This window comes from Rattus rattus, chromosome 5 (genome assembly GCF_011064425.1).
Source record: "Rattus rattus isolate New Zealand chromosome 5, Rrattus_CSIRO_v1, whole genome shotgun sequence".
Classification (NCBI taxonomy): Eukaryota; Metazoa; Chordata; class Mammalia; order Rodentia; family Muridae; genus Rattus; species Rattus rattus.
Window position 1 is genome coordinate 88,900,621 of NC_046158.1, and position 24,491 is coordinate 88,925,111.

Sequence of the window (24,491 nt, forward strand, 5' to 3'; positions counted from 1 at the left end):
TAGGTATTTACCATATGCTGAGATATTGCTTTCTTTTGTGATATGTTGAATTTCTGCCTCTTAATAAGTGAGAAATGGGTGTGAGGAAGTAAATATTTGTCATTATTTTTTTCTCAAAACACCAACAATAATATATTGTATTTGTTAAATATTTGTCATTTATCAAACAATACAATGTTTAAGGAAAGTCATTCTCTCATGTTTGTGCAGAAACATACAGACACCCTCATATTAGAAGAGTGTATACATGTGAGCATGTATATCTATCTATCTATCTATCTATCTATCTATCTATCTATCTATCTATCTATCTATCTATCTATCTATATCATGTCATGGTTGCCATGAATGAAATGTATATTCTTACATTTAAATGTGGAATCATCTTCAAATCTGGCCTGAATTAAAACAAACAAACAAGAAGGAACACCGTGAGTCTCATCACATTGAGATTTTTTATTTTATCAGCACAATGTAAAGCCTGCCTTTCAAGTCTTCCATGAGATTAAGAATATGAGTAAAAGTTTGACAGTCAAATTCCTACATGAAAGCCAAGTAATGTATAGGATCTTGAAAAAGCACCCAACTGTAATTGTGCTTGTGTGCTGTAGAATAAAACTAATGTCTGCAAATGTTTAAGATGATCTTCCTATTGTTGATTCTTCCTATTGTCCCTAAAATAGTTGACTTTAACTTTTATCTGCCCTCATCTCCAAAGCAACTGTAACCAATACTTAGCTATTTTTATGTCATTTCCCTATTATCTCTCTGGAAGAAAAATTATTAAAATATAAGTTGGCTTTTTTGACAGCTTCATTAATTGTGTATGGGGAAATTACTTAAAGTTATATAATGGGAATAATCATTATGTAAAATTTTATACAAGAAAATAGGTCATGTACCATACGCATTGCAATCTGAGGGAAAAACTCTTATTCAAAGGAAACTTCATAGAAATCTTAACTTACTCATATTTAGCAATTATCCTAAAATGTGTGATGACACCTTTAATGTGAAGCTGTAAAGTGTAGTGCTTCCTGAAAGCTGGAGATTAGTCCTTCAAGTATGCCCTTCAATCTTTTGCTCAGCTGCAATGCGTCAGGATGATTGCTCATGTGCTCTCTTCTAGTGCCTTGTACTTTAACTTGTTGGGTCTCTGGATAATTGTGGTGTGTGCCGTCTTCTGTGGCTTGATCATGTACGCCTACTACAAGGATTGTGACCCTTGGACTTATGGTGCTATTTTGGCACCAGACCAGGTATACACTTTCCTGATTTCATAGCAGGAATATGTTGTGTAATGGTAGAGTTACCATTTTTCTATGTAAGCCTACCCCTCCTGGCCAAGCACAAGCCACCGAGTTCTTACCTTAACTCCTGAGTTACCACACACACACACACACACACACACACACACACACACACACACACACAGTGCATTCTAATATATAGAAGAGGGCCTACAGAAAGAGAATACTTTCCCTTGTTCATAAAGACAAAGTCAGAAGACAGGCTAAGGCTAAGTAGAAGGTAAGCTTCAATCCATGTGTTTGGGCTGTTGGTGATAACTCCTTTTCTATGTAATCTAGGGTTGATTAATGATTCTTTAGTCAAAAACTGAACACAAGTGAGCATCATGTCAATTACTTGGAATTACAGATTTAAAAATTGACCCAGAGGATCAAAAATTTAAGGCTAGCATTGGTCTCATAATGAATTTGAGATGATTTTCTGGGTTGTATGAGAACATGTTAGAGAAATACAAAGCAAGCAAACAAACAAGCAAACAAAGCAACATTAAACAGTAAAATTGAACAAAAAATTCTTATTCTCATAATACTTATTATTACATTGCCAGCATAACAAAATATGTCATGAGAGTATAGATCACTAAATGTGGTTTTTAAAACTTAGACACAATACTCTCATGAGAAACATTCAATCCTCTTTTCTTTCCATATCTATTCTGCTATCCCACTCTGTTATGGATAGTCTCCTTTCCAACAATCTGGGCTACACATAGGTTCCCTGAAAGACATATGTTAAGGATGGGCCTTTAGAGATTAACTTTAAATTCAGAGAAAACATACAAGAAAAATTCACACATTGAAGAAAGATACTGGGAAATAATTTTCTCATCTCAGTTGCTGAAATCTATATTCCAACATTTCAGATGTTGATGAACTGACAATTAATACTCTCCTTCCCCCTCCTTCTATCTCTGCCTCTTTTTTTTTTTAGCTGATGCCATATTTTGTCATGGAGATTTTTGCAACTATGCCAGGGCTGCCAGGACTTTTTGTGGCTTGTGCCTTTAGTGGAACTCTGAGGTTAGTATGTTGACAAGCTGAAGATGATGATGGTGATGGTAATGGTGAATTGACTGGAATGATGACAGCCATGACCAACTATCTAGTGAACACCTGTTGAGGGTCAAGTGGCCACTGCAGTGTTCTGTTTCTATTTGATCATTGGTATCACATAGCATGTAAGAGAGAAGCTTTACACTCAACTCTCGTCAGTCTGCAGATGAGGAAACTAGAGATTTATCAAGAATGGGGGCAGGGACTTTGAAATACTGAAATGTTAAATCATATTTGATATTATTATTTTGGTTCATAGTGAGTAGGGATATCTTTTCTATTACTATGAATGGCACAGTATATTCCTCTTGTTATTAATGGGTAAAAATATTAATCATTTACCCTATATAAGTGATGTAAAAATCACATAGAGCAGTGATTTTCCTTCTAAATTTTCAGGCATTTGTCTTACTTTTTAATAAATAAACGTTTTTCACCAACTACTGAAAACATTTCTTTTATTCCATCCTAATTCTTCTATATATTTCAAATACTTCATAAATGCTACATTTTTATTCCTCTAATTTTGTAGTCCTCCCTTGGTCTATAGCTTAATGATGTTATTGCTTTTAATGAATATAACATTGTGTCATGCTGTATGTGTCAGAAGTTGGTTATTAGTTTTATTTTACACAATTTTCTATACATTGAGACTTTTTAATCTCAACTATTTCTAATTGACCTTATGGGATTTTCCCTCAAATTATTAAAGTCATAAATATATTTGAAGTTTTCATCTTTTCTGTGAATTATATCCTTCTGTCTCCTTGTATAACTAGGCTTTGTGAACAAGGACAAATAATTGAAGTTGAAATTATTGTTCTATGATATTCTTTAGAAGTAACCAATCTTGGGTGATAATTTACACCTTATAAATTTAATTCTGTTATTTCTTGAACTAAAAGATTCTTGTTCTCTATGAGGAATTTAAATGAGCATTCATGCTATTTTGCAAAGAAAACACAAACTTTCTGATGCTTTGTCATGTCTATCAAACTCAATTTTGTGATGTCAGAGAGAAAGAGAGAGAGAGAGAGAGAGAGAGAGAGAGAGAGAGAGAGAGAGAGAGCACATCACAGCTTCTAGGTTTTTTTTTTGTTTTGTTTTTGTTTTTGTTTGTTCTCAGGCCCTCTCTTTTTCTCCTTTACTAATACATTCCAGACTCTAGAAGCTTCAGCCTGTAGAAGGCAACAGTCACTTTTATCCCTGAATTTGTGTGCTTATGATTTCTCTCTCATTCCCCAAGGGCTTTCACTCGCTCTTTATGAATCATTTCCCTGCTTGTCTTAACTGTCATTTTTAAAGGGACATCTTCTGTCAGAGTCAGAGTACCATATAACTGTCCTTAATTATAATTTCATAAATGTAACAAATTGTAAAATTGATTCTTGTACTCCAAAATAGACTACAAGGACTATGATTTCTAACACTTATCTATGAATAAGTGGATATACAGGTAGATATGTTGTTAATTAATGGCAAACTGCACTTACTTTGGGGTTAGGACAGTCACATCCTTATTCTTTCCAAGTGAGCCTAGAGTGACACTTCTATACATACACGCACACATTGGTGTTTGTATAGAAAATTCTTCCACTATTGCTTACTATTTGTTACATATTGTCAAGGGAAATTAATGGGAGTTATAAAATGAAAACTTAGCTTCTTTCAGAGAGTATTTACATAAATAAAGGTTTGAAGGATAAATAAACGGGCCATGTAATTCACTGTGTTCTAGAACGTGGGCATATATGGATATCTGTATTTCTTAAGATTATGTTGCCATGCCTCTCCTGGATGATAAGGTTGTCATTTGACACATCCTTTTTAGTTCAGACCATTTTCTTGTGTGTTATTTTGTTTTTCTTTTTATAGCACAGTGGCTGCCAGCATCAATGCCTTAGCAACAGTGACCTTTGAGGATTTTGTCAAGAGCTGTTTTCCACATCTCTCCGACACGCTGAGTACCTGGATCAGTAAAGGCTTATGTAGGTATAGCTGGTAGAAATTCTACTCCATATTATGAACGTTAGATGGGATGAATATTAGAATCTTCCATGTGCTTTTAAGGATGCATGAATAGATATAAATACCCATGGAGACACAAATGTGTAGATTCTCCAGCTTCCATAGTTCTTACCAGAAGGGTAGCAGGAAGGAATGGCTATCCAGTTTATTTTGCTCTGGTCCTACTTTTCTACATCAGTTTATCTTGATAATGCTGAATTGATCTTACTAGTCATTTTACATGAGGAGATGCTCTGTTCCAGACTCTCTGGAAGCTTTAGGCCATAAAAACCAACAGTCATCTTTGCATCTCAGGATGTATGTATTACTCATTCATTCACCAAGGACTTTAACCTGCTTTTTATGATTCTTTTCCCTGCTTCTCTTAACTGTCAATTTAAGAGGGACATCATCTTTTGAAGTCAGGGAACCTTACAACTGTTCTTCACTATAATTTCATAACTGTAATAAATTATAAAATTGATTGTTGTATTCCAAGATAGAATATAAGAATTATGAGGTTCAATAATTATGTATTAATAAGGGAATATATAGGTAGGTAAGTTGTGGCCACTTTATCTAATAATATCTCTTGAAAGCAAACACCAATTAATGTAGTCTCAGAGGATGAATGTTCCTTGTTTAAGTATATTATCTCCTCAGCTACAGGTATAGGCTTATCTTGTCTTCACTCACCGACTCTAGAATATTGATTCAGAGTTCCTGTCGTGTCCACATGAGAAGGTTTTGATCTAGTTCTCTCCAACCTCTAGTTTTTATAATATTTCATATCCCACCCCCAATGCAAATATTTCCTCAGATTGGGTGGAAAGGGTGTGATATAGATGGTGAATAGTTGATGGTTGTTTGTTAAGAGAGATTAAATTTTCTTTGGAGATGTTGCTTCTCATAGGTCAATATGGATGAATGAATGAATGCCCCCACATATATGAGTATATTGACAGAACTAGTTGAACTCAGAAGATTACTAAAAAGTAATAAAGAGGACATGAATTTGGGAGGGAGGTTTGGGGAAAAGACATGAATAATTGGAGGGAGATAGTGGTGCTTTCATATAATTTTAATATCTACATGAATGAGATTCTCATTGTTTTTTAATTATTAAAATTGCATATTATAATCACTGAAGCAGTTATCACATTGAACTATATTTTCACAAACACTGCTTTTTTATAATTTGATTCTTATTTTTGATAGCATATGTATATGTGTATGTCTGACTATGGGTCTGTACACTAGTATAGTGTCCATAGAAGTCAGAAGAGGGTTTCAAATCCCTTGGAACTGGAGTTGCAGGCAGTTGTGAGCTACCTGATGTGGGTGTTGGAAACAACTCAAGTTATCTGCAAGAACACTGTGTGCTCTGAAATAATAAAATGAGTAATTATTTCTCGAGCCTCCAAATTTGTTGCTTTTAAAGCACAGTAAATTATGCAACATATATGCTTACTATAGAAAGCACAGGTAATTTAGAGAAATAATTTCGTTTGTAAGTAAAATTATATACATAAAATCCTGTGTCTATTTTTTGTAGCAATTTACATTGTGAATTTTCCTATGTATGCTTTGAAAATGTAGGAGTTCAATGATTATACAATACTTTATTCAATAGCTTACTTATTTCATTTATATTCTTGTTACATTTGCTGTGTATAGTCATTGTACATGGTGATGAGCTTCTTAAAGTCATTTTCTTTTAAGTATCATGTATTTTGAATACATTTACTATCTGTAGCTTCTCATTTCTCCAGTTCAATCCATTTTCCAGCAAAGAACAAAAATTTCATTCTTGATGACTAACTGAAGCTCAAGGGTCCTCTGTGTGCCTTGACTGTTGATCTTGAGGAGACTGCTTAAAGTCCAGTTTGCAAGCCTGGAACTCCTACCCTGCCTTTCTTACCTTGGACCTTACTTTCAAAGCCATTTGCATTTTTACAGCTTAAAGCCTTTGATAGGTAGAACCTTGCCCTCAGGTCAGACGCTAAGGTTTCTCCTTAATTACAGCTACTTTCTCTGTACTACCTTACCTCCAATTTTAAAATGCTTCCTTCAAATCTCCATTCTTTCCTCCCTATCATTCAATTTTTCCTGAGTTAATATTATGGATTATATGACTTTTTCATAATATTTTCTCCTACTCAAATATTTGTCAGGCTTAACTCTGCTTTGCTGCAAATATCAGATTAGATCTTAAATTCAGGGTAATATGGCCACAAGTCACATATTTTTCCATCTTTATTAAATTGGGTATTTCTTATTTACATTTCAAATGTTATTTCCTTTCCCGGTTTCCATGCCAACATCCCCCTAACCCCTCCCCCTCCTCTTCTATTTGGGTGTTCCCCTCCCCATCCTCCCCCCATTGCAAACCTCCCCCCAAAAAATCCTGTTCACTTAGGGTCCAGCCTTGGCAGGACCAAGGGCTTCCCCTTCCATTGGTGCACTTTCTAGGCTATTCATTGCTACCTAGAATGGCTACTCCAGCTTTCTTCTTCAGACCATTTGCTTGGAAAGTTGTTTTCCAGCCTTTTACTTTGAGGTAGTGTCTGTCTTCATCTCTGAGGTGTGTTTCCTTTAGGCAGCAAATGCTGGGTCCTCATTACGTATCCAGTTTGTTAATCTATGTTTTTTTTTGGGGGGGGGAGAATTGAATCCATTGATGTTGAGAGATATTAAGGAATATTGATTGTTGCTTCCTGTTATCTTCGTATTTGGAGGTGAGATTATGTTTGCGTGCTTGTCTTCTCTTTGTTTTGTTGCAAAACGATTAGTTTCTTGCTTTTTCTAGGGTGTAGCTTGCCTCCTTGTGTTGGGTTTTACCATTTATTATTCTTTGTGGGGCTGGATTTGTAGAAAGATCTTTTGTAAATTTGGTTTTGTCATGGAATGTCTTGGTTTCTCCATCTATGTTAATTGAGAGTTTTGCTGGATACAGTAACCTGGACTGGCATTTGTGTTGTCTTAGTGTCTGTATGACATCTGTCCAGGATCTTCTGGCTTTCATAGTCTTGGGTGAGAAGTCTGGTGTAATTCTGATGCATCTGCCTTTATATGTTACTTGACATTTTTCCCTTACTGCTTTTAATATTCTTTCTTTGTTTTGTGCATTTGGTGTTTTGACTATTATGTGACAGGAGGAGTTTCTTTTCTGGTTCTGTAGGCTTCTTGTATGTTTATGGGCATCTCTTTCTTTAGGTTAGGAAAGTTTTCTTCTATGATTTTGTTGAACATATTTACTGGTCCTTTGACTTGGAAATCTTCACTTCCTTCTATACCTATTATCTTTAGGTTTGATTTTCTCACTGTGTCCTGGATTTCCTGTATATTTTGGGCCAGTAGCTTTTTCTGTTTTACATTATCTTTGACAGTTGTGTTGATGCTTTCTATGGAATCTACTGCTCCCGAGATTCTCTCTTCTATCTCTCGTATTCTGTTGGTGATGCTTGTATCTACGGCTCCTTGTCTCTTCCTTTAGTTTTCTATATCCAGGGTTGTTTCCCTTTGTGCTTTCTTTATTGTTTCTATTTCCATTTTCACTTCCTTCACTTGTTTGATTGTGTTTTCTTGTAATTCCTTCAGGGATTTTTGTGTTTCCTCTCTAAGGGCTTCTACTTGTTTACTTGTGTTTTCCTGCATTTCTCTAAGGGAGTTCTTTATGTCTTTCTTGAAGTCCTCCAGCATCATGATCAAATGTGATTTTAAATCTAGATCTTGCTTTTCTGCTGTGTTTGGATATTCAGTGTTTGCTTTGGTGGGAGAATTAGGCTCTGATGATGTCATGTAGTCTTGGTCTCTTGTTTGGGTTCCTGCACTTGCCTCTCGCCATCAGGTTGTCTCAGTGTTACCTTGTCTGCTATTTCTGACAGTGACTTGACTGTCCTCTAGGCCTGTGTGTCAGGAGTGCTGTAGACCTGTTTTCCTGTTTTCTTTCAGCCAGTTATGGAAACAGAATGTTCTGCTTTCAGGCCTGTAGTTGTTCCTGTCCACTGGCTTTCAGCTGTCTCTCTGGGCAGGAACCAAAAGGCCCTGCCCCTACTTCTCCTGGGTCCCTGCGCACAGGGGGCCCAGATGGCACTAGGTGTTTTCCTCTAGAGTCAGAAATGTGGGTAGAAAGTAGTCTCCTCTGGTTTCCTAGATGTGTCTGCCTCTCTGAAGGTCTAGCTCTTCCTCCCACGGGATTTCGGTGCAGGGAGCTGTTTGACCAGGTCCGTTCAGATCTGGGCACAGTCTGGACCACAGGGCTTCTGTGTCTTAACTGCCCCTATCCTCCTGTGCTCAGAGGCCCTATACAGTTTCCTCTTGGGCCAGGGATGTGGGCAAAGTTGGGCAGAAGTGGCGGCCTCTCCTGCCCTGCAGTCTGAGGATTGCCCACACGCCTGGGCGATCAGTTCTCTCTCCCACCAGGTTTGGGAGCAGGGAGCTGTGTGCTGGGATCAGTGAGGCTCAGGTGCCAGCTAGAAACCGGAAGTGTCCGGTCCCAGGATAATTTTGCCTCTGTGTGTCCTGAGTCCACCAGGCAGGTCATGTGGAGCACTAAAGTTGGTCTTACCTCTGGTCTCGGGTCTGAAGTCGCTCCTTGGGGCTGTGTTTCAGCTCTCCCTGAGGGCAGCAACCAGAAGGACCTGCCCCTCCTTCTCCTGGTCTCTGTGCACAGGGGGGCCAGATGGCCTTAGAGAGTAGTCTCCTCTGGTTTCTCAGGCGTGTCTGCCCCTCTGAAGGTCTAGCTCTCCCTCCCACAGGATTTCAGTGCAGGGAGCTGTTTGACTGGGTCCGTTCTGGGTTCTGGGTGCAGTCTCGCCACAGAACATTTTTAAGCTGTTTGATATCAATGTGAAATTGCTATATTTTTGGTCGATTTTTTTGCTGTTGTGTAGAGTTCATACACGGCCACTTACCCAACTCTTATCTACTCACAAAATTTAAATTAGATTTTACAGAAGTGTGATTATTGTGTATAAATTTTTATTATCTACTTTTTAATTCTTATTTTAGCTGTTTGTTTCCCTTCTCTTTAACTTTTCTTTGTTGTTTTTGTCATAATTTCCCTCTCTGTATTACTGATATATACATTTCTCTCAATATTACTTTGAACTAGCATCAAATAAAATTCTGCTCATAATAATTATTTTCACTTTTGACTTATATTCTGTTCTTTATATTTTGTTATAAATATAATGTGGCAACATATCAACACCCTCATATAAATATATAATTCCCCATTAATTTTTTCTAAACTTTGTCACATAGCCATCCAACTCTTTGCCAATCCATTAATCCACCATATTGGTTGAATATTTAAAAGTAAACTTCAAACACCATTTCACTTTTCATATTTATTTTAGCTTGCATATTTTTAACTAGAATTTAATATCTATTGTCAGGCTTTTAATATGGGAAATGCCTGTACTGTAATGGAAATCTTTTAAGTACATACTTTTGAGTTTTGAGAAATCCATTGTCCTAGCTATGATTACTATGATGAAACACCATGACTGAAAGCAAGTTGGGAAAGAAATAATTTATTTGCTTTGCATTTCCATATAAATGTTCATCATAGAATGACGTAAGGATAGGAATTAAAGAGGGCAGGAAACTGGAGGCAGGGGTTGATACAGAGCAATGGAGGGATGCTGCTTACTGGCTTACCCCACTGAGTAAGCATCATTCTTGTGAAAGTAATTTTGGATATATTTTTGGATTTCTTTAGTACAGTACATTCTCAGAATGTGAATATTTTGTGCAAACAATAGTTTTGACTTTATTACCCTAGTGTATGGCATAGCACCCAACCTTTAGGGAGGGTCTAAAAGATTAAATCAATAGTCACATTAGCATCGGGTTGAATCTTTAGGTGTTTTAGTTTCATGTCCTTTTCTGGGATAAACTAGTATAACAAAAAACATTTAGGAGAAAAAGGCTTCATTTTAGATTACAAGTTATTGTCCATCCTACACAGAAGCCAAGGTGACAGGAACTTGAAGCAGCTAGTTAACTCTATGTCCAAGAGCAGAGAATGAGTGCCTGCATGCTGTGTTGAACTTATTTTCCCCAATTTATATAGGTCAGGATCCCCTATCCAGAGAATGGCAACACTCATAGCGTGTGTTGGGGGGGGCTGGTTCCCACCTCAAAATAACCAAGATAATCCTCAACAGACATGCCCATGGACCAACTTGATGTAGACAATCCTTCAGTGAGATTCCCTTCCCAAGTGATTCTATACTTTTCCAAGTTGAATATTAAAGTAACAGTGATCACATTGACTAAGATTGATACTGCCACTATGTCTGTTACTCTGTTTGATTCTATTTTTCCCTTTATTTCACTGATGAGTTATATAGGAACAGGCTATTAGAAAGTTTTTAAAATAGAAATGTGTGAAAACAATATTTTTTAAAGAGAGGAAATCATCTTTAAAAGTTACTAGACATTACAATGACTTCAGTGTCAACCTCCTGTGTTGTCAGAGGACAGTGGTGTCTGATGCTCCTGTGCTAATGTATAAACAAATCTGTATGTTGATGTATGAGCAAATTGATCATTTATTGTAACAATATTATAGCATTATTAAAAAACATAGACATGTTATGAATAAAACACCAAAAGAAAAAGCAAGAAAGCCTTTCAGATTGTGGAGTCTAATGCTGATTCAGCACATTAAAGGTGACAATCTGTCCACATTTTAAAGAGTCCAGTAGCTTCTTTAGCTTATTGGTGGTGAGTGGTTGACCTGGAGTTAGTGCCCACAAAATTAACTTGGATTTTCTTAGACCCTTTCCACATTCATTTTGTTCCACATGACAGACTTCTGGAATGACAGAAAGTAATCTTTAGATCCTGGATTCAAGTTCATTCTCCCTGCAGAAAGGTTACAAATGTGCTGAGTAGAGGTGGTGCTGGCTGTGTGCAGAAATTTTCCTTTCTACAGCCCTTCAGTAGAACTTGAGTTGGATGCCGGGATGGGTGCTCAGGATTGACCTTAAGGAAATATGGCATCATGTGTTTTCCTCCTTGCAGGTCTCCTTTTCGGTGTTATTTGTACTTCCATGGCCGTGCTTGCATCCCTCATGGGGAGTGTTGTACAGGTAATGAAAGAGGGAGAAGACATTTGATTTTCCAGCAGAATTTCCTTTTACCCTTTCTATGTCCTAACTGTTATTCTAAGGCCCAACAATAATATTTATGGACACCAGATTCAATGGAACATACATGTAAATTCCAACCAAAATTACTTTCCGAAGGTGAAAGTGGTAATAGTATGACTTGTAATGGGTTTATTTTCTCAGTGCAGAGAACAGGTGTTCTCACATTTCCTGCAGTGTCTTATGATCCTTTGTTTTCCCTTTTTCACTGTGATTAGTAGTTAAAAAAAAAACATCCAATTTGATTAAACCAAGATTCTCTGACAAAAAGTTTTGGAGAGGGTTTTTCCATTTTCAGTTCATTTGTAATTAATGTGTGGTGGGTTCCAGAAGGGGCAAGACACCTGTAGTGTCTGATGGAAAGAAATTGGTATCTAGAATGAGTGAGTTAAGACAGCTGGACTCGTCCCTCTGTCCTTGTTCAGCTGAGTATTCTGGCCCTACTGACTTCATTGATTCAAGTGTGTGTCGCACAGTCCTTCCACATAGCATGGATGCTGGCAGGCTCGCAATGGAAACCCATATCTTGTCTTTCTGGTGAGATGAGCGTCTCTACAATGATCCACTCATTTCTCTTGCCACATTTGAGTAAATAAAGACAATTGTTATTTTTTTTTTACTCTACCTCTTCACCATTTGAATATAGTAAATCAATATGTAGATTCTGATTTTCCAGATTGAAGCCAACAGAAAGTCAAGTCGCACATGTCTGAATGATTGCACTGAGTCTGCTTTCCTCTTCACAAAAATACACCCCATACTTATGTATTTGTGGGTGATGCTGGTAGCCATAATTTTCAGTGCCATAAAAGGGAAATAACTTCTTTTAATTAATGTTTTTGTGTGGCGTTTCATTTAAGTTTGGTATTCAAGTCCTGTGGTATTGTTTTAGTGTAGGAATTTACAAAATGTGTCCTGAAAAGTTTCAGTGTGTGAAATGTTCCAAGAGAGAAAGTTACCACAGTCAGGTCTCATGGGCAACATGCTACACATATGGTATTCCCTTAGAACATGTGATGAAACACATATTAGTATTCTGAAGTCTGTGAGAAATCCACCAGCTGGGAAAGCTGTTTAATTCTAAGTAGTGTGCTGGGGAGTGAGGGGTGGGACCAGAGGAGAGCTGGAAGGCTTGAGTAATGAGGGCCTCAGACAGCTTCCTGTGAGACACCTCTGATTTGTACCTCTTTGCTCTTCCAGTCTCTAACCTTCTGTCCATTTCTTATGTTCCGTGTCCTGATATTCACTATGGTCAGACCTGAATTAACTAAAGATGTAAAATTTCAGCTGGATTCCTTTCAGAAGAGGAAGATGTTAGAACTCGTGAAGTGATGACAAGATTTATTATGATTAAAATTCAAAAGCCTTTTAAGATTCCTGAGAGTTAAAATGTTGACAAATATCTTGCCGTATAATATTTCCAGACATGTTTTTATCACAACCAAAGCAGGTCTTCTCTAGATCTTAGGCATTCTAGGATCTAGAGGCTATGCCACAAAAATAAAAACTCCATAGCAGAGGACAGCATTGACAAATACATTGAAAGCAGTGGACATTTCAGGGCCATCCCTAATCTATGGTAAACAAACATGTCTCTGAGATTTCTTTTGGAATCCATATTAAATTCTCAACAGAAAAAAATTTCTGGAAGTGGGTATAAGATGCCCTTCTGGCATTTTAAACAAGGTAAGTATAGCTCAATGCCATTATCTAGCTCCAGGGCTATAGAGTACGTGTGTGTGTGTGTGTGTGTGTGTGTGTGTGTGTGTGTGTGTGTGTGTGTATTGTCCTCTGGTTGTAGGAGAGGCTCAAAAGGAATGAGACCAGCATTAAGTTTGTCTCCAAATAAAGATACTGGATGACAATAAAAAGAAGGTAACAATAAAATTCTGTTGCTTTCATAGACTACAGATACACACACAGGGAACATTTGAATATATGTGTACTCTTGGATTGAATTTTTTTTTCTTGCTCTGAGACTTAAGTCCTCCCCTGAATCAAGAGTAGATAAGTGGGGTTGGGGATTTAGCTCAGTGGTAGAGCGCTTGCCTAGGAAGTGCAAGGCCCTGGGTTCAGTCCCCAGCTCCGAAAAAAAGAAAAAAAAAGAGTAGATAAGCATGTTTATTATTTTATTGACTCTTTTCATGATAACTAGTAATTATCTTCAAAATTGAGCTGCTACATCATAATGAATTAACCCTGCCTCCGGCAACAAAAAATCACAAATATTAAATAACTAAAGACAGAGGAAAAGACATTTAATCTCATACATCTTATCAAAGTAATAATAGAGATTGAATTCTTTGAAAATGAACCAGGAAATCATAATAATATATTACAGCTCATATTTCTAGAAAAAGTACGTATGTTATGGCTGGAGGAAATGGGAAGATCGCTGGGCCATTTATATTTTTATATAACAAGAAGGAAGTGAAAGTTGAATAAATAAGTTAATAGCAGAAACTTCATCAAGTCCTAGTATCATGAGCAGGTTACAGTGAGAATTCAGTCTCACTGATAGGTTCTCTCACAGCCATTTTCTTCTTTTAATAAAACAAGGAGGGTATTATGGTGATTTGTGCTCTTGGTATTTTTACCATTTATCTATCTATCTATCTATCTATCTATCTATCTATCTATCTATCTATCCTTTTCCTATCTATTTTTCACATTTAGTTATTCAAGGTAAGATTTCCATGTGTAGTCCTGGCTGTCCTGGAACTCGCTTTGTAAGACAGGTAGGCCTCCAACTCACAGCCTGGTCAAAAAGAAAGTTCAAGGACAGTGAGAGATGGTCATTACATAGAGAAACCCCACCTCAAAAAACACAAACACAAAGAGAGAGAGAGAGAGAGAGAGAAAGAGAGAGAGAGAGAGAGAGAGAGAGAGAGAGAGAGAGAGAGAGAGAGAGAGAGAACCCAATTCTCTTGATATTTTTAAAGACTTCTTTTGGTTAAAAAAAATGTAAAAATTTAAAGTCAAACAAATCCAGAGGTTTATATGACTGTTGCCCACTCTCTAAATGAAAATAGATTTGAGTGTCTTTCTTTTAACCCCAAGTTTCTTTTCTGCAAACATTGTTTAAGTCACTGTCCTGAGTGAGTGTGAAGATTGAGTAAGTCACTGTCTATAGAGTATATGGGTGGATCTTCTTGACTGCCTGACACCTGGGTGGCACAAGACAAACACACTGTTATAAGATCTTGGGAACATTCTAAAGCTTGGATCTCCATGGCACTTGTACAGATATAGAAAGTGCTGTAACGTAAGTAGTATTATATATGTTGTATGTGCATGTGTCTGTGTACACGCTCATTACCACAGTTCAGTACATTTCTATTTTCCAGTTGTTGGAAGGTCTCAGAGACTCTTCATGATGAAAGCACACTTTCTCAGTCTTGCCAAACCGCTATTTTTCTCATGTTGTTATTCATGCATTTGCATGAAAATAATGATATGGATTCTAGAAAACCTGTTTTTATTTATGTTTATACAATAGGTAGTCCATAAATCCTAAGGCAGTTTATTTGGTTCAGTCATTTAAAGGGTGAAAGATATGAAAAGGCTACACTCAAAATTTCTTAATATCCAAAAACATATTAAGATAATATCCATAAATGTAAAGAAAAATCAAAAGGAGGAATTACAGGATGTCTGATGGCCTCCTCATAATGCTCTATGGACATTCTCCAGGAGTTGAAGTGCAATCGATGGGAGGGCAGTGGTTGGACTCCAGATAATTATTGCCTAAGTAACAAAAATTTCAAAACAAATTAACATACCTGATCAGCCATGTAGGATAGGAAACATGAGTTACAGACTACTGATACAGTAAATTACTTAACTAACCTACAAAATATCTTGTGATACTGGGAATTAGATCCATGGCCTTCTGAGTTCTAAACAAGTGAAACAAAGGAAAGCCTATTTGCTATAACAAGATAATGTGGCTCAAGTTAATCAAATTGCTATACTCTAAACACATATACATAGAAGCACATATACATTGATGTGCATAAGCATATGAAGCATATGTATGTGTGTGTTTGTAATGGTATGCATCCAGATGCATATACACACATACACACACACACACACACACACACATATATATATATTACAATCACTGACAATGACCTTAGAACTGAAATATGATTAATGAATGTGACTTAAGTTTATCCAAAGTTCAAGGAAGGGATGCTTGTGTGAGGGGAGCCTACAAATGCTCTGGGATTGTCAGGCTTATCTGGTCTGCTTTGTCCTACATACAGGCTGCCCTCAGTATCCATGGCATGTGTGGTGGACCGATGCTAGGTTTATTCACTTTGGGACTCGTGTTTCCTTTTGTAAACTGGAAGGTAAGCCCAGTTTTATCAGGCTGTTTTCATTTTCTTTCTCCTTTTTCCTTGACTTGAGAAACCTTACAAACAAACAAAGCCCCTAAAACGTATGCCACCTGTATTCGTATTTTATAAACATATACATATGCAGAGGTATAGAATTAATCAGGATGTGGGTCCTCCTATATCAGACTGTACTCAAACCTGTTTAGAGCAAAAGACAAATTAGGGAAGAGGTGACCTTGAATGGTCAAATGCCAAATGATTAATACATTGAAAGGACAAGGCAGAAATATTCTTACATCTAGCTTTTCCTTTGCATGTCTTTAAATAAATGTAAGTAGAGTGTTTATCTGGTACAGACCAGTATTAAGAGAAGTATCATAGTACCTTTCAAATCCATTTTGAATATAACTTTCTTTATCTAATTAGTCACTTGTGGTGTCACCCTCTACACATTTACATGCACAATTGTAGAGTCTCCAGGAAGCAGACTTTTATTGATGTATGAATTCTGAGTTTGATGGCCCATCTGGTTATATGTTTATAGCTTTCTGGTTTTTGTTGATACTATTCTAGATAGTTTTGTAGAATTAGGTAGTGAACTTGGATATAAAGTGAACATTTAGGCATTTGTAAAAATTCTACAGTCTTATTAGGAAAACACTGTGAAAATTGCTTCTGTTGTATTTCTGTTGGGTTTATAAAACTGTTTATGTCATAGGTTATAATTTATGGTAATACTTAGTTACTAAACTCATATTCAAAAGACATATCCAGTTATGTACATTTTTACTAGAATACATACTATAATGTGGACATAGGAAAGGCATAAGGCCTCAGCTCTACACAAATACAAGCAATTAAGGAATAGTGAAAGGGGCAGAAATAGGCTTCCCCAGGGAAGAGCACATGAATTAGTTATCCAATGCCAAATGGTCAACCCTGAAAACATATACATAAAAGTAACATTGCACTTACTGATCAAGTTATATTTAAACACACACACACACACACACACACACACACGTGCGTGCTCGCGCGCTCAATAGCAATCACTAAAGTAGAGATCAATAAGGGAGACATGGGAGGGTTCAGAGAAAAGGGAAAGGAGAATGATAAAATTATATTATAATCTCAAAAAATAAAAGTTGTGAAATAGAGATTATCTTTGTTAGTACACCCTAGTTCTTCTGATTATTCAGAGAAAGCACATCTTTCTACATAGAGGATAGTAAATATTATGAACTTGGGCCATCTCTTCTCTCGTTCACTGACCTTAACTACTCCATCATAAATCTTCCCAGTGACTGCAGGAACAGGTTCAGTTTCTGCCTCGACGTGCCTGTCTAGGTAGTTAATTAACGAGGTTGACTCACCAGCATTTTTACTGTTAGGTTGAGTTCAGGAAATTTGATCTCTAGTACAAACATAGCTATATAGCTGGCTTCTTGTTTGCAGGTATGACCTGCAATCTAAGAATATCTGGACACTTATAAGTAGATGGAAACTCAAAATGACTATATTTAACAACAGATTAATATCAAATTTTAATGTCCATCAGTAAAGTCTCACTGGACCACAACCAAAATCTTGTGTTTGGTATTGTCCATGATTCTTTTGGTACAAGGGCCAAGATGAACAGCTGGGACATGCTTCACAGATCATAAAGCCTAAAACACGTATCTGGCCATTTATTGAAGTTTGCAGACTTCTTGTCCAGGCCAAAGCATAAGTATTTGTTTCTTTAAACATGTTGATTTAATTTTATCAAACAATAATGGAGAAAGCATTGTAAGCCCTTACAAAGAACTCCTTTTGTGCATAACAGGAACTCAACAAGCTGATTTCTTCCACAAAATTCTCAGCTATATAATGGTAAACAGAAGCATGTGATGTGACATTTCCAGTAATCCTAGTGTTTTCCTTACAGGATAAATTATCCATCAATTTTCAACTGTTTATTAAGAAATATAACCTTTAAATACTGGGGATAATAAAATATATTTATGAGTTTAGAAACAACCAACCAACCAATCAATCAATCAATCAAACAAACAAACCCAAAACTTGAGATATACAAATACTTTTCTAACTTGTGGAATGAAATCCCAGCCAGACTTTCTGTATATTCCCTTTCGATAAAAATTGACTACAATGTCTCAAGCTTTTTTATAGCTTTTGAAATTCTTCTCTTAAACACTGAAGCTACAAGAGTAATAGGAGGAACAAACAAACAGCAGAAAAACTTCACTTAAGGAACAACTTACTCTTACTTAAAGTAACTTTACTAATCTTTTCGGGGGGGGTTATGATTCAGCACTAGAGAACTGGTCTAGCATGCATGAGAGCCTAGAGTCCATAACCAGCACAGAAACTAAGTGACTAAATAAGTAAATAAATCTGATTTCTGAGGTTTGAAATGAAGGCAGTTTGAGCTGTGGCCAATGCATATGACCAAGATTAAAGGTGGACAGCTAATATCTCCACAGTACATAATACCTTCTATCAACACTCTTACAAGAAAAAGAATTAACACTTGATATCAATATTGCAAGAAAAACCTTCATCTAATCTCTCAATGTCTTATATATTTCTCCATCAAGGGTGCTCTAGGTGGTCTTCTCACTGGAATCACATTGTCATTCTGGGTGGCCATTGGAGCTTTTGTTTACCCTGCACCAGACTCTAAGACGTTACCTTTGCCTCTATCAACAGAATTTTGTGCCCAACAAAATAAAACAGCAACAGAAGCCTACCAGCTTTCCAGCAGGTATAAACACTGAGTTTAAAAAAATTGTACTAAAGCATACTGCTAGGTTGGATGAGGAAATATTGACTTAGTAAAAGAGTAGCAACATAGCTAGCTTCCTGTTCAGAAGTATGACCTGCAATGGAAGGATGTTAGATTATGTAATTATATGATGCTAATTATACTCTACAGTTTAAGAATGTGATGTTAGATATATAGCATCTGAAGAACAGATGGGGGTGATGATCCCACTGTAAAGTATCTGAAGGCTGTGTTCTTTCTGTTTAGTCTATAATCCATTGCTTCTATTCCTGAAAGCTCTGACACGTTCCTTTGGAGACTTTCTGTTAATTCATACACATAGGCAAAGGTCTGTCACAATTTTTTTCAGTAAACCTGGGGTTAATAAATAATTGAAAGGTAAGTAACTGAAAAAGAATGGAACACATGTATATCATTGCAAAATATCTCTCTCCTCCTCTCTCTTTATATATATGCATATATATATACATATATATTTATAAATCAGGGATATATGAATTATGTATAATGAAAAGTAAAAGTATGTTATGATTAATTATTAAAGAATTAAATAGCAAAATATGAAACTTTGGGATTTTAAGAGATGCTAGAACCTAAAGAGAACAGCGAGTGCCCCCTAAGTGATGAGTCCTTTTGTTCTGAACAATGAACAGAGTTGATAACATTTGCTGATTTTCTCAACAGGCCTGTGTTAGCTGACACTTGGTATTCACTCTCCTACCTTTACTTCAGTGCTGTGGGCTGCCTGGGATGTATAGCCGCTGGAATAATCATCAGCTTCCTGACAGGTAGGTTATCTGTATTTCCTTTTTGAGGCCTATTTTATGCCAGCATGACTGGGCAGCCTCACAGATTTGCTGCTGAGGGCACCACAAAATGCTGTCTTCCTGAGGTGCTTAGTCCTGCTGCAACTAGGTGTCCCAGGGTGGAGTAGTACCCAAACTGTAAGGGAATCAATATAAAGTTCCATACTAACAATACACGCTTGACGTGTGCCTAGTCTGTAGAAAGCCTGACTGACAAAGACCAAGTTAATTAGAACTCTGTTACATAAAACACTGTTTGACAGACTGGTGTAATACTGTGGTACATGTTATTTGAATCTCAAAATATCAGACGGGCACAAAATGCTGCTTAGACATAACAATAGGCCACAGAAGGAATCTGATCTATGTGTTTGACTCTTGCTATACTGCTTCCCTCAGCAGCCTCTAGGTGGATTGGCTCTTGTACTCACTAGTACTTTGTAGGATGTGGTTTTTACCCTAGTCTTCCTGGCCAGAAAATTTGCAAAGATTCTGGGAGGATGACCTCATCAGCCTTTGTGTTTTAGTGTAAATGTCATTCTGACTTGGTTCTCAGTAGGACTTAAAGGGGCAGAACCCTTATTAGGTATATTTTGAGGGTCAGAAATAAAGTATGAGGGAGTCCAGATTGGGTGGTAGAATCCTGGAGCTAAGGTGTTGATACCATAATAGAAGAAAAAGAAACAGTGAGAATGATCCTGATTTTACAAATTCTGACCTAGATGATCCTGGAAATACATGATTTAGGTAAAATTTAAAAAAGAAACATACTTCCTGTTATTTCTCCAGTTGGCCTGAAAAATTTACTAGTCGAGGAACATTTTTAAAATGAATATGTCATCACAATTTAACTTTATAGTCCTGAACTTTCTTTTTTTTTAATGTATATTTTATTTATTTCCATTTCAAATGTTAGCCCCTTTCCTGGTTTCCCCTCTGGACCCCCCCATTTCATTCCCCCCTGTCCCTGCTTCTGTGAGGGTGCTCCCACGGACCCACTCCCACCTCAACACCCTGGCATTCTCCTGCACTGGGGCATCAGACCATCCTCTGCTACATATGCAGCTGGAGCCATGGGTCTCTCCATGTGTACTCTTTGGTTGGTGGTTTGGTCCCTGGAAGCTCTTGGGCGATCTGGTTGGTTGATACTGTTTTTCTTCCTATGGGGTTGCAAACCTTTTCAGCTCCTTAAGTCCTTTCCCTAACTCCCCCATTGCGATCTCAGTGCTCAGTTGGCTGCAAGCATCTGCCCTGGTATTTGTCATGCTCTGGCAGAGCCTCTCAGGAGACAGCTATATTAGGTACCTGTCAGCATGCACTTCTTAGCATCTGCAATAGTGTCTGGGTTTGGTGACTATATGCCAGGTGGGGCAGTCTCTGAATGGCCTTTCCTTCAATCTCTGCTCTTGAACTTTCTTGACCCGACAGTTTGTGAATTTATAACTGCTAGCTCTCATCTCTTTCTGAAGTCTCCCCAGTTCTGTGGATTCACCTCTCAAGCCTTCCCATTGATACTGCCTGTGCTGAAACGGGAGGCCTGGAGCACTGAAGCCATTTAATCTGTGTCCTTTTTCTTCATAGGCAGGCAAAGAGGCAAAGATGTTGACCCACTTTTAATAAGACCAGTTTGCAACTTATTTTGCTTTTGGTCTAAGAAATACAAAACTCTGTGTTGGTGTGGAGTTCGGCATGATCAGGAAACAGAGCAGGTGAGCAAATGAATGAGCTGCTTCTTCTTCTTTTTTTTAATGTTGAAGGTGAATTTTATTTTTATTACTGCTGTAATGAATGCTTTTTTGATTTTTTATTAGATATATTTATTTAATTACATTTCAAATGTTATTCCCTTTCCTGGTTTCCTGTCCATAAGCCCCCCTATGCCCTCCCTCTCCACCATATGGCTGTTTCTCCCCCCATCCACTCCCTTACTGCCCCCCACCTCCTGACATTCTCCTGCACAGACGGCTTCTTAAAACAGGTATTGACTTCTACCTTTACTCCCTTTACCCCGCTCCATACCCCTACCCCATCTCCTGCCAGAGGAGTGGATCTGGTACAGAGCAGAGGTGTATGTGTGGGGAATAAGAAAGACTGGAGGGAGGGGAAACTGCCACCAGGATGTAATATATGAGAGAAGAATAAATTTTAAAAGAGAAACTAAAAAACAACAACAACAAAACAATCATACAACAAACAAGGAAACAACAAACAGCTGTTGACTTACTAAGTTCTCAACCTTCAGTTGAGTTCTTAACCTTCTTAACCTTACTAATGTTGAGACACCTTAATATTGTTCTTCATGTTGTGGTGACACCTGTGCCATAAAATTGTTTTCCTTGCTACATCGTAACTGTATTTTTGCTATTGTTATGAACTGTAATGTAAATGTCTGTGTTTTCCAGTTTTAGAAAAAGAACAAAATACAAGACACAGTCAAATGTGTTCTGTGAGTTCATGACTTTGAGAGTCAGACAGCCTAGTAGGTTCTAACCCTGATTCCAAGTTTTATTTTCCTTTTGATTAGCTTTTGTTATCTGAGAGCTAAAGAAGATGATTATACAGAATAACGTAGACACAATTTTCTAATTCTCTATTATCTCTTACCAAAATTCCTGACAAAGTCTCAAAGGAGGAGCTGTGGGATTTTATTGTTGTGTGTTGCATTTTGGTTTGGTTTTGGCTTACAGTTTCAAATGGTTCATCCATGATTGCTTAGTCCCATGCACTTGGACAGATTAGGAGATTAGTGGGAGCATGAGAAGGAGAAGAAATCCTGGTGAGGAGGAAACAAACAAACAATAAAAGTGAATATGTGTAGGGGTCAGAGCAAGATGTAGCCCCAAGGAAAAACCCCGAGTGATTAGTTATTTTTTCAGGTAGGCTCAACTTCTTAAGGAATCTCACAATCTCCTCAATAGAGTCACCAACTGATGTGAAACTGCACTTGAGATTCAAACCATAACAAGGATAAATAGTGGGAAGCTGCAGTCAAAGAAACATCAACTCTGTTTAACTTCCTTAGACTCCTTTTACCCAAGAAGTACATTTGTGTTTGACAAACTAGAGTCCCTTAAGACTTACCTTCTCTTCAGTCAAGACCCATGATGCTCAGTTTGAGCTCTAAGTAAATTGCACTGATTGGCAATGGAGAGCAAGCTGTGAAATAGCAGACGAGCTGGGCAATAATGACCCTCCTCCGGAGGAAGCAGGATATGCTTTTGTATATTCTGAGCTCCAATGTTAAGACTGGGAGAGGATTGTGAGGATGTTAGGGAAAGCAGAAATGAATACAAAACTGTCTTGGTCATTTTTCATTACACAATGTCCCTTAAGTTGGTTTTAAACATGTCAAGACTGACTTTTAATAAATGTCTTTCCACATTCTTCAGGATTACCTTGACAGTGGCAGTGCCTGGAAACAAGGAGTTGAATCTGGCCTACAGAATGGACTCAAGCAAGACACCCTATCTCAGATTCCAGCCTACAACCCCAAAGACAAAAGCTACCCTAAAAGTGTGCAGGAGAAGACCACTTATTTCTAGAACAATACATGCAACTGATAATATACTTACACACATGCATGCATATTCTTCATGTCACTTTCTGTTGTAGTCTTGTGTACAGATTTTTGTCAGAAAGGAAGGATATCCAGTAGCTATTTATACTTATTTATAGAAGCAATTTGACTGTTTCTCAGGATGTTCTTTGGGAAGTCCCGAATTCAGGTGAGAAAAATCAGCTGAGGCCAGAAGTGCTTAATGCCACATGACTAAACAGGACTGAGTTTGATCATGAGGAAAGGAGTTAAAGTTTCTTTGATTCTTGTCAGATTAAAACTCTGGGTTTATTGTTTATTTGTTTGTAGGCTTTTGTTTCGTTTTGGTGTTGAGAATTAAGCACAGGTCCTTGCCCTTACAAAATATCTGTCTGACCACTTACCCTAGTCTACGTTTTGGAGTTTTAACCAGCAAAATGTCATGGTGAGTTAGAGAACAAACATAAAGGTGAATCTGCACATTAAATGCTGTTCTGACAAGGCTGATAAAATAGGAATGACATCATCTCCAACCACATGTCCCATATGTATGTAGACACATAGACATAACCATGCCTACCTTGTGGCCACAGCTAGAACAGTTTACTCTCTTAATATCCTCACACTGCCTCTGTTACACATTCCATTCATCATTTCTGCTGCTGGAGCTATCATGACCAAACTTTAAGGGTAATTGTACTAAATATAAGGGGAGAAAACTCAGTCTTCATAGTGAGAACAATCACATATAAATATACTATTCACTTTGTGTTGTTGAAGCAGGGTTTCTTCTTAATTTCTGTCATTTAAATTTGATAAATTTAGAGCTCGAAAGATGACTCAGCAGTAGGAGAGCTTGTTGCTGTTCCCGAGGATGTATGTTCAATTCCCAGCACCTAAGTTGAGTAGCTTACAGCTGCCTATAATTGCAACTCTGAAGGGAATCTAATGTCTTTTGTGACTTTCATTGGCATTCACATTCATGTGTACATACCTACATGTAGACACACACACATACACATAAATAAATAATTAAAACATTTTAAGTGGAAAAAAATCTATGCTTATCCAGAAGAGTCTAATCTACAAAGCTCAATAAAGGGGCAATCATGCTTCATTGAAAGCTGCGAGGTCAGACAGCATATTTTAAATGTGCCTTGTAAAGGGCATACTATTTACAGATGAGATCATTAGCCACAGGTCTTATAAATAATCACAGAACTCATCCAGGTCACAGGTGCAAGCTTAAGCCACTCCACCAGATGCAAGCTCTATATTAGTTTTAGTCTGGAGAAGAACTTCAAAGTTCTGGAGCGGAACTCATCCAAACTGAACATATATGCCTTTAGGGAGAGGCAGAAGGAAATATGAAAAGAAGAAACATACTACACAGGGCTGGGAATGTGTTAGTTCTGTGGTGAAGTGGAGGAAAAGTACAAAGTGCATAGTCAATAAGTTCAGCGAGTACCAGCATCTTCCCCTC

At 37.4% G+C, this 24,491-nt stretch overlaps 1 protein-coding gene across 1 annotated transcript in view; it reads left to right on the forward strand.

Annotated features, from left to right (window-relative positions):
• Slc5a12 (solute carrier family 5 member 12) overlaps positions 1 to 23,325 on the forward strand; it is a 50,273-nt gene extending 26,948 nt beyond the window's left edge. Inside the window, exons 7-15 of the mRNA XM_032903870.1 lie at positions 1,130 to 1,259; positions 2,242 to 2,330; positions 4,239 to 4,351; positions 11,409 to 11,476; positions 15,805 to 15,891; positions 18,480 to 18,646; positions 19,352 to 19,455; positions 21,055 to 21,182; positions 22,863 to 23,325. Coding sequence (XP_032759761.1) covers positions 1,130 to 1,259; positions 2,242 to 2,330; positions 4,239 to 4,351; positions 11,409 to 11,476; positions 15,805 to 15,891; positions 18,480 to 18,646; positions 19,352 to 19,455; positions 21,055 to 21,182; positions 22,863 to 23,015 — 1,039 coding nt within the window. The 3' untranslated portion in view covers positions 23,016 to 23,325. The remainder of the gene's footprint in view (positions 1 to 1,129; positions 1,260 to 2,241; positions 2,331 to 4,238; positions 4,352 to 11,408; positions 11,477 to 15,804; positions 15,892 to 18,479; positions 18,647 to 19,351; positions 19,456 to 21,054; positions 21,183 to 22,862) is intronic.
• Positions 23,326 to 24,491: the final 1,166 nt, after the last annotated feature.